The following is a 15,991-nucleotide window of genomic DNA, read 5'->3' on the forward strand; positions in this document are numbered from 1 at the left end:
ACTCGTTGCTATTTAACGTTTAGCGAATTCAGGTTTAATTACTCCCAATGGACCGTGCACAGTGGCGCGGTGGGTTAGCACTCTCGCCTCACAGCAAAAAGGTCAAGGTTCCAATACACCGACCGGGCCTTTTTGTGTGGCGTTTGCATGTTCTCCCTGTGTGTTCATAGGTTTCCTCTGGGTACTCCGGTTTCCCCCAACAGTCCAAAAACATACACGAGGGGTGAACCTAAAATTGCCACTGCCCATAGTTAGCTGGGATTGGCTGCACCACCCTGCGACCCTCCACAGGATAGAGTGGTATAGAAGATGGATGGATGGATGCATCCAATCAATTAACACCAAATTAGATTGATCTGATTCAATGAATGATGAAATGCCACGTAGGAGCCATACACAAACATATTCCAGCTTTATACATAATACACACAATAATATGCCCTCTTAAATGTAATCCCCACAATTTGGCTGCTTTGCATAATGTTCAATATATAGAACACACACGAGCCCAAGGGAGATTCTACAGAACAGTCCAAACACACAATTAGCTATATAGCAACAAGACAGTGGAGGCAACTAGATCACAAATTCCAACAAATAAAGAATCCAATCAATACGTTTGCCGGTGTCAAAGCAAAGAGCCATTCTGATCCCTGTACAAACCAACAGAAAGGAGGAGAAAACCTGGATTGCTGCCAAAATTAAACCCTTTGAAATCATCCTCTTTTGGACCTTGGTTCATTGCCTCCAGCCCAGCCCTCGTTCTCAGTGACGGCCCGTAATGAACTCTGGGTTGGCAGTAAAGCTCCAAGTGATACCCCAGTTCCACACATGCACAGTGTTCTCTTATTTGTGTGAACAACCCAGGCCCTTTATTTGCTCCCTGCCTTCGTCACCAAGAGTCACCCTCCACTCCTACTGGCTTATCCCTCTTTCTTCTTCTTTCTCTCTTCGAGTGTGACATGTTTGTCTAGCTTGTGGAGGTAGTGATTTAGTACTGCGAAGAATGATGACTCTGCCAGAGGGGCTGGCAGGGCACTGTCTCACTGTCATACTCGTACTCCAGCTGTGGGGGGAGGAAGGGAAGGAGAGAAGCTGAGAAATATATATAAAAAAAAAAAAAAAAGGGAGAGAGAGAAAGAGAGGGAGCGAAAGAGGGAGACTTGAGGGAAAGAGAAACCACCATCTTTTATGGAGACCAATCCTCCAAGCCTCACTGCCTAGGCCAGGGATATATTGGACAGTTCCACACTACCCCACCCCCATCCCTCCAACTGCTCTCTTTTCTCAGCTTTTTCATACTCCCCTCCTTTTTGGTTTCAACAAGGCAAGCCTTTAGCCGAACTCTAGAGAGGTGTAAAAGTAATACCATGTCAACAAGTGCCTTTACTTTAACCCACTTCACATAACACACGCACGTACATACACACACATGCACACACAGACAAATTGGGGGGGGGGGGGTCAATCATCTGCAAGATGGACCATCCTATACAGTGTTCCACAGAGTGTGCCAGGATCAGTTCAGCAACACAGAAAACCAAAGCCCGATCTGCACAAAGGGACGCGAACACAAAGGAGAAACATTTATTCTCTCAATCTGCTGGGGCAACTAATCTGCTGGGGCAACTAATCTGCTGGGGCAACTAATGAGCTTCTCGGGATGACGATTAAGTCCACATGTGTGTCGAACAGCTTTATTTTTTTTATGTACTTTTGGCACAATTGTTTTCATCAGGATGGACAACCTGGTCAAAAATGCATTAAAGGGAATCAGTGAAATGACTCAGGTGAAAACAGCAATAAGAGAAAGAAGAATGGTGAGACAGATCCAGCTGCTCTTTTCAGAAGTGCTCTCTTTTTACCAGTTCACAATGTTCGGAGGGAGCTTTCTGTTCTTACTACAGCAAGAGAACAGAAAGGAAGAGTGCGGGGAGCAAGAAATAGCATGCAAAAGCACAGATTTGTAAGGGGAGGGAGGGCGGTAGGGGTAAAGCAAGCACAGGGAGGGAGTGAGGGAGGGAGAAAGAAAGAGAGTTAGAGTGAAACAGCCCTACCCAGTTGCCTGGGGAGAAAACTGCTCTGCTGCTGACTCAGGACTCTCTTTGTTTGACAATTCTCTCTCTCTCTCTCTCTCTCTCTCTCTCTCTCTCTCTCTCTCTCTCTCTCTCTCTCTCTCTCTCTCTCTCTCTCTCTCTCTCTCTCTCTCTCTCTCTCTCTCTCTCTCTCTCTCTCTCTCTCTCTCTCTCTCTCTCTCTCTCTCTCTCTCTCTCTCTCTCTCTCTCTCTCTCTCTCTCTCTCTCTCTCTCTCTCTCTCTCTCTCTCTCTCTCTCTCTCTCTCTCTCTCTCTCTCTCTCTCTCTCTCTCTCTCTCTCCTTTTTTTAAACAGTCACCGTCTTTTTGAATGTGCACATGCTCTTTCTTTGTCAGCTCCATGCCAAAAGTTTTACCATGTGTTTTTCTACCCTGTCTTCTCTGTGGGTGCCTGTCTTTCCCACCTCTGCTGTGTAAACCATTCTGTACTAAGCAACCCCTCTCTCATGTGATGAAAACGGATAAAAGCGACTCGCACTCCAATAAACGCGCCGCGGTTTCTATGGCTTTTCTTCATGCTCTGCGATCAGGACCAGAACGTTAAGCTTTGGAATTATTTTCAGCAGTGGTAATTTCCAATTTAGTTTGCAGCCAAAAAGAGGACAGCCATTCCAATACTTAATAATAAGATGAGGAAACTCTACGTATAGCATGAAGGAAGACGGTAATGTGTCACATTGGATGAAGATCTACTGCCAACTAGAGAATAAAGACAGCAATAAGAGTGGAGGACCAAAGGACAGTGAAGAGCAATACACTCTGTGAGAGAAAAATAATGGCTGGCAGCTTTAAGGATGGCAGACAAAGATCCTATAGAGAATGAGCCTGCAGTTTAAGAGGGAACTGATGAGAAAGTAGCAGAGGCAGACGAGAGCGATGGTGATTCCAGCTAACATGGACCCGATCCAAAAGTGGCAATGCTGAGCAAGGCCCTAAAGGGACTCCTGGACTCACCAAGAAAAAAAGAGGTAAAGAGGGCTTTGGGGAAGGCACAAAGGGAAGGGAGCCAAGAGGGGGAGCACTGATAAGCACAAGGTAGTCCAAAGAACCCAGATAGAGTTAGAGCCATGAGCAGCAGACGAAAGAAAGAAAGATAGGAAGGGATTCCAATTTATTCGACGAATAGGAGAGCTCCATGATTAAAAAGAAAACATGCTCCTATCTCAGAGGCAATACAAAAAAATATTATGTGGCTTAATCTCCGCCAAGTGGACATGTAAAGCAAAAGAGTATTGCCTGCTTCAGTCAGTGTCTCTCGATGGTTCTCAGTAGAGAAGTTAGAATGTCTTCACAGATAGACACGTATTTGTCTAAATACAATATTTAACAAAATAGCTGAACAACAAGACCAACAAATTACTGAAACAAAAAAGTACCTATCTCATTGTATTGGAACGCTTCACGAATATGTGGTTGCAGACGTTTGACGGCACTGACAGCCTCTTAAGATTGTGTCTATCACCTATCAGTCTGGAGATTATCATACTCTCTCATTGTAATGTTTTTAAGTGTTACATCCATCCTGGTGTTGAAGGTTTTTGCTCTCTCCAAAGGTTTTCAATTAGACTTAGGTCAGAACTTGTTGCTGGCCAGTTTCAAACACACCATTTTTTTCTTTTTAACCAATCCTTTGTGCGGATGTGTGGGTGCGTCATTGGACTGTTGAGAGGATCAACACCTTTACCTCAGACCTAGTTTTGAACAACTGGAAAAACATGTCTTTCAAAAATAAATGAATAATCCTCAAGTTACATCACCATTCTGAAAATGTTTTGCCTGCAGTACAAAATGTGAAAAAAGGTGACAATGCTACATCACGGGTTGACCGGAGGAATGGCTTTGGAGCCCTCTCTGATCTCCGATTGGCCACATTACAGTGAAGCCAAAGATCTCACCAACACAGGTGGAACCTTCCAATAGAAGCAATGGGGGGGGTTTCTCCGTTTAGCCTATATTCTATAAAGTGATGCGTTACAATCTCAAGTTTTGTTTTACTTTGGTTTCCTCTAGTACAGAGAACGTTATTCCACAAAGATGCCGGCATGTCTATAGAAAAACTGTGGAAACGTTCACCTCTGCTTTTCGATGTCTTTCTTTAATCATCATAGAGCTCTAGTTTACAGTGTGATACAGAGTAGAAATACCACTCCAGGCTGTTGCAGCACCGGGTTTAAGTTTTTACATGCCTTGTGTGGTGTTTATGGTACAATTCCCAACAACTTTCACAAACATGATTCATCAAGCTTCTCTACAGTAGTGTCTCCTGGAAGCATGAAACAAGTTGATAACATTAAAAATGGGTTGAACCAGGACCTGTGCCAATCATGTAGTGGCCTTTCAAAAGGTCTCTTTGATGATAGTACTTCTGAAACTTCGATAATTCTGTCTTTACCTCTGTAAACATTAAATCAAATCATGCAAATAAACAATAATGTTTTGGCCAATTTAATCCCGACAAGGTCAAATTACATTTGAAGAATTTATTTAATCATCAGCAAGTGAGTAGTTTCAAGAAATTGGCATTTCATGTTCATACTGTTTCATGTTGACTCCAATGTGGGGCTTGTTTCTCAACGCCCGTAGCAGTGGTTACAGAACATCTATGTGAGTGTGGGCGGGACAATAAATGCTACCCTTCTACTGTGGATAATATAGAAACAACTGTGGTGGATTGATATTTTAAATATCCAAATATTAATATAGTAAGCTTGTATTTTAACATTATTTCAAATTGATTTATTACCTTAAATCCTGCACATATAAATCAGGGGAGCTGCAGAGGTAATCTAAATTACAATGACTGTGACTAAAGTAATTTGGTCACTGTTAGCTATAAAGGGTTGTGGTGAAAAGTAAATAGCAGTAGTATAATACTTTTATTACAGTTTATAACAACATTGCCATTGTGAGCTGTGAGTTATACATTGTTCATGACTGGTCAAAAGCAAAACTGCTATTGTAGAAAAGAAAACTCCACATATGTACAACCTTAGGAGGCAGACGGGTGCAAGTGTAACACAAGGCTACGGCTTTGGCTAATATTACAAATATCAGATTTTAACTAAGTTGTCTGCAGTTATGTATAGCCAGAAATAGTGGAGTAGGAAAAGGAAGAGGGGGAAAGAAAATAGCATCATAAGCTCTGCATATCGGAATATCGAAGTGGGGAACAATTATACCACGGCGAACCACAATGGGGACACGAGTTGGAATCATATGGCTTCAACCTATCACGCCCACCCACCCCCAAAATACATTAATAAATAAATAAAATGAAAACAAAACAGAAGTCTCTGCACAGTTTCTCAATAATAAGACATTTGGATACACGAGTTTTCTCAAACAACCCTTGAAAAATAAGAAAGTTAAAAAGAATTATAGAACGATATAACATGCAGAGATTTGAGTAACAAAACTAAGCAGCTATTATATTTATGTATGGGGGTATGGTTATACAGTGGAGAAAGAAAAAAAAAGAAAACCCAAGTGTACAGGAGAGAAGGGGGAGAGGGGGCGGAGAGAAAGAAGCGAGAGGGTGCTTGCCTGGCACAATGAGTCCTACTTGTTAGCCAGTGACAGTGTCAGGGATCGTGACAGGGTCCAGACGCTAGACACCAGCTGCAGCGCCTCGTAAATAGACTGCTGTCTCGCAGGCACATTTGCACGGCAATGGCCGTACACACGCACACACACACACACACACACACACACACACACACACACACACACACACACACACTCTGAGGCATGTGGGCACATGCACGTACTATGGCAGGCACACAGACAGACACTGACTTATTGTGTCTCCCAAATCTTGTAAAAGGGACAGTGAACCTCTTTGTGTCTTGTGTGCGAGGTTAAACCTCCTGTAAAAAAGAAAACGTACTCTATACACAAAAATGGCAAACTCAACAAGACTGTAACTATCACACTTGATGTATTAGAATTCAGGTAATGCATTTCATTAAAAAGCTAAAAGTTTCTGATTGATAGAGGAAAAAAAACGGCAAACAACTTTGCGAGCAGTCCCGGGGAGCGTTGCTAAATCTTTTAGAGTAGCATTTACCATTAAATTTTGTGTAGGTGGACACTTTCCAAATGTGTGCCGATAAAATGAGATAATATTAAAGCATGGAGGAATGGAAGGAAAAGAGCAGGAGAGAGCTGAAAGTTTAGGATGAGAAGAGAGCCCAGTTGGACTGGAGGTGAAGGGGTTAAATACGCGGGACTGATCCTGCTGAGCCAGCAGCAATATGTTAAAGTGCAAGGTTTCATTGTAGCAGATACAGAATGAAACTCCTTCCCATTAGTCATGCTAGTAACTGAAAAGACTCTTCACACCGCTTAACCCTTGCTGCACCACAAACAACCCACAGCCACAACACAGGTGAAGCACTTTCTAAATTCCTGTGTTTGTTTGCAAATTAACAGACCCAATTATCTTATTGTAAATGTACAGAAGGGAACAAGTGTGGACATGTGCTCAAAGTGATCCCCCCCCCCCCCCCCCCCTCTTCTAAATGAAAGGACTGTGTGTCTGAAAGCAACTCGGATGGATTGACCTTTGAGGAGGATTTTTCGTTTTCTGAACTCTCTTTTTCTCCATTTCTCTTTCTCCCCTCCACCTCCTCAGCAAGCCTCCCACACCATGCTACAGTACACACTGTCTCAAAGGGGCTTAGGGAGGAGAAGGCAAGCATACCCTTCCTCCCATCGCAGCAGGGCAGAACCATAATCATCATAATTATCATCATCATCATCACGCTGCCTTAACCAAGACACGCCACAGCAAAGCAAGTGGTGCAACGATGAAACAATGGAACAAACCGACCACAAAAACAAACCCGTAATGGGGGGGACGTAAGGTGAATCAGGTCATTACAGAAAAAAAAAAAAAAAAAGAGGCACAAGTTGTGCTCAATTCTGACAGTTCTAATCTTAATCGCGCAATATTTTGTGTTTTTGTTTAAATTGATAGGGGCTGGCTTAATGTGAAAAATGTCATCATCTTTACAGCCGTCAACAGGCCATTTTCTAGAAACTCCTTTAAAATTGTGCTTCAAATCACACAAGATGGTAAGGGACATATCTATACTTGCATATTGCAACAACATCCCTTTAAAAAAACACACACACCTTACCCCTCTGGATGAGATATGTGTTGGCTCTGACCTCCTCCCAGCCCATTTGTTGTACTGCACCAGCAAAAAAGACATTTGATCCTAATTGAATCAAAATGGAGCATGAAATGTCTGGCGATCAGGACGTAAAAACCTGGCCCAGCATGTTTGTTTCGATTAGAGCAAACTGTGGCACTTCCACGTAAACTCAAATAAGTCCTGAATGTCCCGCGAGGTAACTAGTAAAATTGTTTCTTTCCAAACATTCAGCAATAATAAAACAACAATTACCCGTCATTGTTCTCTCATTTCCCCTCTCATTACTGCTGTTACCATCAGCACCAGGTAACGACACGTGACATGAGGCTTAATGTGATTTACAGAGATGAGCCACACGGCATAAGAGCAAGCTGCACTGAAAAAGACCTAAAGTGTCTCACAGTTGTCGAATGTTATAAAATACTTAAATGACTAGAAAATATAGAAATGATATTGGTGGGTACACGTAAATAAAGAAATTAAAACAAAACAGAAGCTTACAAAATGTGGAAAGTACTTGGCCTCAGTGCTCCACAGTTGCATTGCTCCTGCCAGGGTTGTCAGCAACAGCTGCTTATAACCGAGGTCAGGCTGATTTTCTGAAGTGCTACTTTAGTATTTCAGGGACAGACTAATGTCTACTTTCTGGCTCTAAGAGGGCAAAAGTTTCTACTCGATTGTGTTAATATGAGACAAACAATGCTCAGGTTGGAAAAAAAAATCGGTGTAAGTACATGGTATATTATATTTGGCGCAGTCTGCGCAATGTTAACAATTGTTAGGAAGTTCAACAAGAGACGAAGAGTCCATTTTCTGTGTCTGTTTTGTTCAGAATTTGATCGCACAGGCCCCGTTCATATGTGGTACCAATTCGGATATTTTTTTGAAATGCGACTGCTTCGTAATTGACGTGTGACTGACGTCACGGATAAGCACCGGAGGAAGCGGCGCAGAAAAAACCCCTCAAAAGCTGTGCTCTCTTTTTACCTCATTCTCCTTCTCCTTTCACACCTCATGTTGTCTACATTCTGTCGGCTCCTATTTAACAACCACTTGAAATTGAATCTACATTGGCTGACCGGCGTTGCCAGATACGGCGGTATCACCCAATTTGGGAGCCAAACTCTCTTACCTTTTAACTTTGTTTATTTTGTGCATTTGTGTGTCTATGGGGTGTTCTTTATCACACATATCATAGTTTTACGGTTTTAACATGATTCTTACACAGGCTGAGATTTGGGCTGGTTTTTATGGAGGTGTGTGGGTTTTTACGTTGTTTGGGCTGAAAACAGAGAGTCACACATGGCAACCCAGGTGCTGACCTGCGTGCCATGCATGCTCAGCGCCACTTCACGTCGTCTTCTGCGCATGTGCTCTGGGGCCCGAAATCATTCGGTCCGATCACCTTCACACGGTGGGTCGCGTTTGAAATGATCCAAAAAATCGGATCCCAGCAAAAAAAAAAAAAAATCGGAATTGAGAATCGAGACCTGCAGTGTGAACGTAGCCAGTCACCAGTCCAATGAAGGCGTACGTCTCCGGATTGCAGGTGGAAAAGGGTGAACATGCAGACTCTATGCGGAAAAGGCCCCGTCAGTCAGCAAGCTTGAGCCATTCTGATTGAGTTGATATGATGGCAGAGGAGACGCCCAGTTTAAAAATAAAGGAACTGACATACAATATCGGGGTATCACTTACTCCTGTCTTGTCACAGAGCCACAGGGTGTTGAAGGAGCCCATGGCAAACACCTCTCCATCAGGCGACCAGGACAAAGAGGTGACGGGGTAGTCGTGAGGCGAGGAGGAGTGAAGCAGGCGGCCAAAGCTGTCCCAGACCTGTTGGGGAAGAACATGGGTGAACGCACAACTCTACAGCTTCTGACTCAAACAGGTCGACAAAGAAACAAAACGACTAACCTTATATTTACAGTCCTCTCCACCTGAAAGGATGAGGTCATTGACCGAGTTCCAGTCCACTTTTAAAACCACCCCATCGTGAGCCTTCCACTAGAGAGGACACAAAGAGAGAGCAATATCAAGAATTTGAAACCATAATAAGATCAGTCTCAAGATATAACTTTGCTAAACAGTCGAAAAAGTTAAGCCAAAATAATGATAGCCATGATAAATAATTAAAATTGGGATTCGTTTTTTGCTCTTGAGGAAAGTTACAAGTGTGTCAATAGTTTTGTATGACTCAGCCGAACAATTTATTGTCAACCTTCTGGATAACACAATAACAAAGAGCAGAACGTTTGTCACTGGGATTATCTCTTCATGTTTTCATTTTGTGTCCTGTGGACATGCTTATGCTGTCAGTTCTGCACCTTCCCTGTCCAATTCATGTACTCAAAAGAAACCAAACTAAACTTTCCACAAGCCCAGTCCTCAACATCCCTGTGTTAGGAACGGTGAAGGTCAAACTTGGGAATTTTCATCAGTGGTAATGGTCACCACAGGGTATGAAGAGCAGGTGACGCTGTACGTTTGCACATTCTATGTGTGGTAATGGCTGAAAGAAGCTAAAATGATCAGATTGCCCAGACTTGGCCTTACACTGTGTGAACAAAATGTCATGACAAATGTCTGATGGAGCAAATATCAAGATGGCAATGGAGGGGGGGGGGTGGGGGGGGGGCTTGGTTTTAGTGCTGTGAGCCAGTGACAGAAAGGTGGGGGTTCAAACCCCACGGAGGGTTGGCTCAGGAAGGGCATCCAGCGTAAAAATTATGCCAAGTTACACACGCAGATCACAATTCGTTCTGGCAAAACGATCATAGTCATCATTTAACACAGCCAATTTTATATTTAAAAGGTGAAACAATCCCTAAACAGTATTATATCGGTGTGCGTCAAGACTTCCCTAGTCAATACTTTACTGAATAATACTGAAACTGACCCGTCTTGAAAGAGTGACGATAAGAGATTTAAAACTTGTGTGTCAAATTTCTGATTCTGGAACTGTCCGGCTCCAACATCCACATTTGAAGAATATTGGAAGCGTTGGCTCTGACAGATGTCACACAGCAAGAACGACTCTGTCTTCAAAGCCGTAAAGCTAAATTACAACCTCAAGCAAAACAGACGTCGTGCAGTGAAGTCAGTGTGATGTGGCACATGAAACCACCTAAACTTGGAGGTTAATCTGAGGGTCTGCCGGGGCTCGTCTACTGCCAATATCAGTGGTCACAGGATTGAATGTGTCACCTCCTTCAACTCTTTACTGATGAAGAAAGAAAGTATCATGATAATGAGAACCACATGCAGAACCCATAATTTGGGGTTCTATAAAACTTTAACGTGAATAAATATTCAAATTAATATGCACAGAAATATCCAGCAGGACACACGTAATTATTCCAAGGGTCACATGACTTGAGGGAAAAAACATTTGACCTGTGGTTGATTCTTTAGTTTTTGTTTTGGGTGAAACAAAGAAGGTAATTGTTGGTATAATTAAGAGGGGATCACCTTACTATTTTGAGAAGCACACATATTGTTTTCTTACTTGATTTACTGTTTTAAAAGTGGTTGCATACCTGTATGACTTTGGCACTGGGCTGCAGAGGCTTGATGATCAGTTGTCTCCCTGAGGTGTAGAGGATCCTGTCTGAGTTTGGACCCCAGGCCACAGAATAAACCGGTGACCCTAGGGAAAAAAACAAATATATGGGGGGAAATAAACCATCAATTTTGTATTGTTCTAAGATAAATGAATTGAGCACTTGGAGGCCTCGAGGTAGTATTTGGAAAATGCTACTCATGAAAACATGTCTCCCGCTCTCTGACAAACTTGAGCCTGGTGTGAACAACAGCTCCAGAATCTAGCAGAGCTAATGTGTCCTCTCGCAAAGTATCCAGTTGCCTGAGAGATCTCGCCTCATTCAGCCCATGTAGCAGCACTGCGCTTACAGGAAAACCAGCTGAGAAAATCAGTCCAACTTCTACAGGATAAGCACAAATGTGTGTGTTGAATTGTGGCTGCGCGTGTGTGAAGGGGAGGGGGCCTGACATTTAACCCCACTCCAGGTGCATGCGGTTTCTCACAAATGCCAGCCGATCACATGATCCAAATCTGACGGAGGCAGTGAAAGGGGTTGAGACGAGTTCCTCTTTCCTCCTTCTTGCTCTCAGTTCCAACCTCTTCCTCGAGCTCCCTCTAAAAATGGGTCACGGTACTTTAAAAGAACAGCCTGCTCCTGTGGCGTGTTTGTGCGCTGTAGTTGTCGGTCCCGAAGAGAAGCAGCACCTGCAGTGATCTGGCTGCCATGTGGAGCGTGGTGAGTGACTGTGGCAATGCTGCTAAACCCAGGTGTACTGCAGATATATAGGTCTGTGGAGCTGACCACCGCGCAGCGACTCATTCACCAAACACTGAGCTAAGGAAAACTCTTACTACACACTCAGGCTGAATTGCTGTTCGCCTGCCAGATTTTCCACGGCACCCGTCATTCAGCAGGGGTATGCCATCCATTTCCCCAGAAGCCAATTTTTTAAACAACCCCCAAATCGTTTGTCCTGTCTCATAACTGAAACATTTAATAAGTAAAACTGCACAATGAATCAATTAATAAGTGAGCAATCTGTAATGCGAATGCTGGATCGAGAAATGCATCATTAGGAGTCTTTTATATGGCTTTAAATGAAACTCCACTCGTATAAAGCTTTGAAACTTTATGGAGCTTTTAATAGAAAAAAAACAAAAAACAAAACATAGGACTGGAAGATCGACTCTGCTTTTGGTTGTATTAAGCATAGTTGCATCCTAACGCGCGCACACACATTTGCAAAGCTAAAGGTGGGAAAATAACGCTTCCTTTTTCATTGTTTATATAATGTATATTCCTATAAATTGACAACACTTTTACAGTACGGCCACAGTATCAGCGCACAATGTGACAATAAAACGCAGGAGCAGCAGCGTCAATCGATATGGAAATTCGGAGTATTTATTTGCCATCTGGGAAGATTTAATAGAGTCGACTTGAGAAGCTAATTGACATCAGCACTGTTTTACTCTGGTGCCAAACAGGAGCCACAACTTATACAAGTCAGAGAGAAAGAGAGTGAGGGAGAAACTGGTGTGTTGTGTTTAATAAATTCCCCAAACTTGTTGATCAGTGACCGACTTCAAATGACTCTCACAAAGCAAGAGCTTGTTTAAAACTCAGTTGGGCTCTTATGTAATGCTGTCAAATCAAGTAAATCAATACTTCTATCTAGAAGGGGAGATGTAGGCTTTTTGGTAAACAGAACAGCAGCTTTGTACATTCACAGGTACTGTATATGATAAAATACAGTTTTTAAGTCTCCTCATTGTGCCTTTAAAATGTTAAAGTGGCACAAATGAATGTTAATAATCACTTTGAAATCATACCTAGGATACCAAAAAACTGTGGGTAAAGGGTTTTTAATTCTCTAGTGTTTCACAATAATAACCTTTCTTTTATTCAACAAATTAGTAAATCCTGCTATTATTGTTACCCTCACACAGTCGAGATAATAAACATATAACAAATAGAAGTGCTTTGCTCTGGGATACATTTTTTTTTCCAATTATTGTCAGCTCACATATGTTTCAGAACAGTTTATGTCATTTATGAAACCATATATATAATCCGATGCCACCTCACAGATTCACCTGATGTGCAAGCGTAGTTTCCCCTGACTTAAGTGAACCAGCTTTCATTTCGCCTTACCTTGGCTGGCTAGTGTCGAGCGCAGCATCCCACTTTTGGACCATATCTTGATCTGCCCATCTTCTCCAGCTAGATAATAACAAAATGGAATTAAGGGATTGAAATGAAGAGGATGAATTCACACCATCATTTTAAAACTTTAATGAGCATTTGCAATGAAACTGTCCTCCTGTCCTCTTCACCTGTGATGAGAGCAGTGCCATCATAATTCCATTTTCCCGCCAGCACAGCTCCTTTGTGTGCTTCAACGCTCTTCTCAATTCGCCCCATCCTGGAGACCAGGTGAAACTTCCCTGGGAAGACAGAGAGTAAAAAAGCAAGACGCTTCCTTCACAGCAATTTCACGGTCTTGGACTGAGTCATTGCGTATTAGTCTTCAACTCACAGAAGATTTGTGCATTGTAATACAGTAGTGGGCGAGCTCTTGTATATAAAACACTGTGACTCGGGATCAAAAATGCTTTATGATATCCTAATAACTAATTTAAACTACAAGATGAAAGCATGAAGAGGGAGGATGAAACTGAAGGACTACATTTGGTGGAATTAGGGCAACACAAAAGGGTGACCGGGCATGAAGTCAGTTATTGAAGAAGCAGGCTTGATATATACTTTGTGGCGACATGTATTAAAAATTCTGAGAGTTCTATGTAATTTCTGGTGGCCTAAAATGGCAAAGCGGCAGGCTGCTGTTGCTCCTCTCCCATTTCTAAGTTTGGACATCCCAATGAAAGTGGATGTGACTGATCCCACAGGTACTCAGTATAACTGGCATGTACTATACAACTGTACTGAAGTAATGGGACAAATAACAAGCAAGCTTTGTTGCTGATATTTTATTGCTTGTACACTGAAATTAACAACCATAATCTGAGTGGCTAAATTTTGTGTGAGGAGACTTTTAGAGGACACATTTTTTATTTGGTTTTCTGACACAAACACACACAAAAACATCCGAAACCTCAATTGTGCTTCTTTACAGTGGAAAAGTACAGCGGATGTTTATGTAATAAATTCTACTTATTAAACAAATACTCTATATTTAATTTAAAATTATTGACATAAACTGGCATCAGAAAATATTTATAGAATACTCTACTTAGGAAAGGCACAAATTTCATTAAAAAAGCAAAAACACAACACATTTGCAATAGGAAGAAAGGCTGAATAATCAAATGAGGGCAGAGAAAAGCCACAACGTCGATAAAATGTCCCCCAAGCTAATAAAACACTGTTGGACTGCTGTATTTTCAACTCCATTATAATAATCTCTGGTAAAATCTTATTTATCTTGTAGAAAATCCAGATGTAAATTTGGCATTATTCTGTACACACCCGTGATCAAAAAGACATAAAACTGTGATAAGTCATGACAGGGTTTCCATTATTGTCTTTCACGTGATTAAGTTGAACTAAAATATACAATGTTGAAAAGTAATATTACAAAAAAAAAAGAAAAAGAAATAAAGTCTCAAAAAGTGAATTGTAAAATAGTCTTTACCACTTTCTGGTCTGCCAGAGAAAATTGCTGTTTCAGTTTGTGGGTGCGTTTATGCAACCCTACACTGCCATTAGTGTTGTGACCACACGTTGCCTGCCATAACAGTACATCCATATTCTGTGTGTTGGGATCTAATATAGGCTGAATAAGAGACACGAATGGCCATGTATATGTGAGTCATAAAGCTGTGGTAGTATTACAAATATATAACTTCTTTTTTCTTTTTTAAATGGGTCACTTAGTATGTATATTTAGTTTAGCTACAAGAGCACAATTTGTTGAAATAGTTCATTGTTTATGCATAAAATTAAAAAAAACCATTGATGGACTGAATCCAAACCACCTTTTGTAAAACCAAAATTTCATAATAATTTTACACCTTGAAGACCTCAAACTATATATAACCTTTATATGCAGATATTTATAAAGCAGATCAATACTTACCATCAGTGCTGGTAAGGACAAAGTTCTCAGCCTGCGTCTGTTTCTTGCCACCAACAGTTTTTGGGAACCAGTGCAGGTCGACGGGGTAAATGTCCTCAGGAAATCGTACAACCAGACTGGTCTCACCGGTCAGCAGGTTCCACTTGAGGATTTGATGATCCTCGCTGCAGGAGTACAACTCATCTGCTGTGGTCCAGCCAACACAACTTACAAGTTCTTTATGTGATCTGCTGTTAAGGAACATTCTATTTAGTACTGTTTACATCGGACCAGGCAACACAACACACCACATTATTAGGTTGAGTTCTAACAGTACTTAAAACAGTATTATAATTTATCACTATCAAAGCAGATGTACAGAAAAGGGGTGAAGGACATCATGTGGAGGATATGTTTGGGTTCCTTCAGCAGCGATGTTTTCAGTCTCATGGTTGACACTGCTGATTCACAAACAAACAGCAGTTAGAGACCAATAGCCAATAACTACTGACACATTTCACACGGCAGTAACGTTTGTGTGTAATAAATTCTGTGTACATGCCTGCCGACTACTCGTCGAAGAGGCACCTTATGGACGAGTCACTAGTTGGGAGCACAGACACAAAGCACATCAAAACATGCAGAAAGTTCAGGAATAGGTTGCCACAATTATTGCAAACGATTCGGCTAACCGTCCCCCCCGAAAAATAAAATAGAAATCACAAATAACTGGGAAAAAAGGTCCCATACAAAGCAGATGGGAGAGGCACATTATGGAGGAGATCAGAGGAGAGGAGCATCGGTTACCAGGGAGACCTTGATATCAAAAGGAGAGAGAAGCACACAAAAAAATCCTCTGGAATTTTCTAGTTATAAAATTAAGGCTGCAAGCAGCGTGTATGGATATTTGCATATTGATTTGATCAGGGGAAGTCTTTGATGAAGCATGTAAAGTTTTAGGCCTATTGCAGCCTGTAGAGCCGAGGTAAACATCACTTCCTGTTTCATGGCGAACCATCAGATTTTCAGCTGGCTGTCATGGTCATGGCCACGCCCTCTGACTTTTGGTGAATAAATTTGATACCCTTTTCATCAGGAAAGACTGTTGTCTGTTT

The 15,991-nt window shown here is 41.8% G+C and overlaps 1 protein-coding gene across 1 annotated transcript in view; it reads right to left on the bottom strand.

The window, feature by feature from the left end:
- The window catches only part of ift80 (intraflagellar transport 80 homolog (Chlamydomonas)), a 33,504-nt gene extending 18,390 nt beyond the window's left edge, over positions 1-15,114 (bottom strand). Inside the window, 6 exon segments of the mRNA XM_080458992.1 lie at positions 8,952-9,089; positions 9,171-9,260; positions 10,793-10,902; positions 12,953-13,021; positions 13,135-13,245; positions 14,898-15,114. Coding sequence (XP_080315118.1) covers positions 8,952-9,089; positions 9,171-9,260; positions 10,793-10,902; positions 12,953-13,021; positions 13,135-13,222 — 495 coding nt within the window. The 5' untranslated portion in view covers positions 13,223-13,245; positions 14,898-15,114.
- Between the last annotated feature and the right edge of the window lie 877 nt (positions 15,115-15,991).

Source organism: Lipophrys pholis (genome assembly GCF_963383615.2).
Source record: "Lipophrys pholis genome assembly, chromosome: 3".
Lineage (NCBI taxonomy): Eukaryota > Metazoa > Chordata > Actinopteri > Blenniiformes > Blenniidae > Lipophrys > Lipophrys pholis.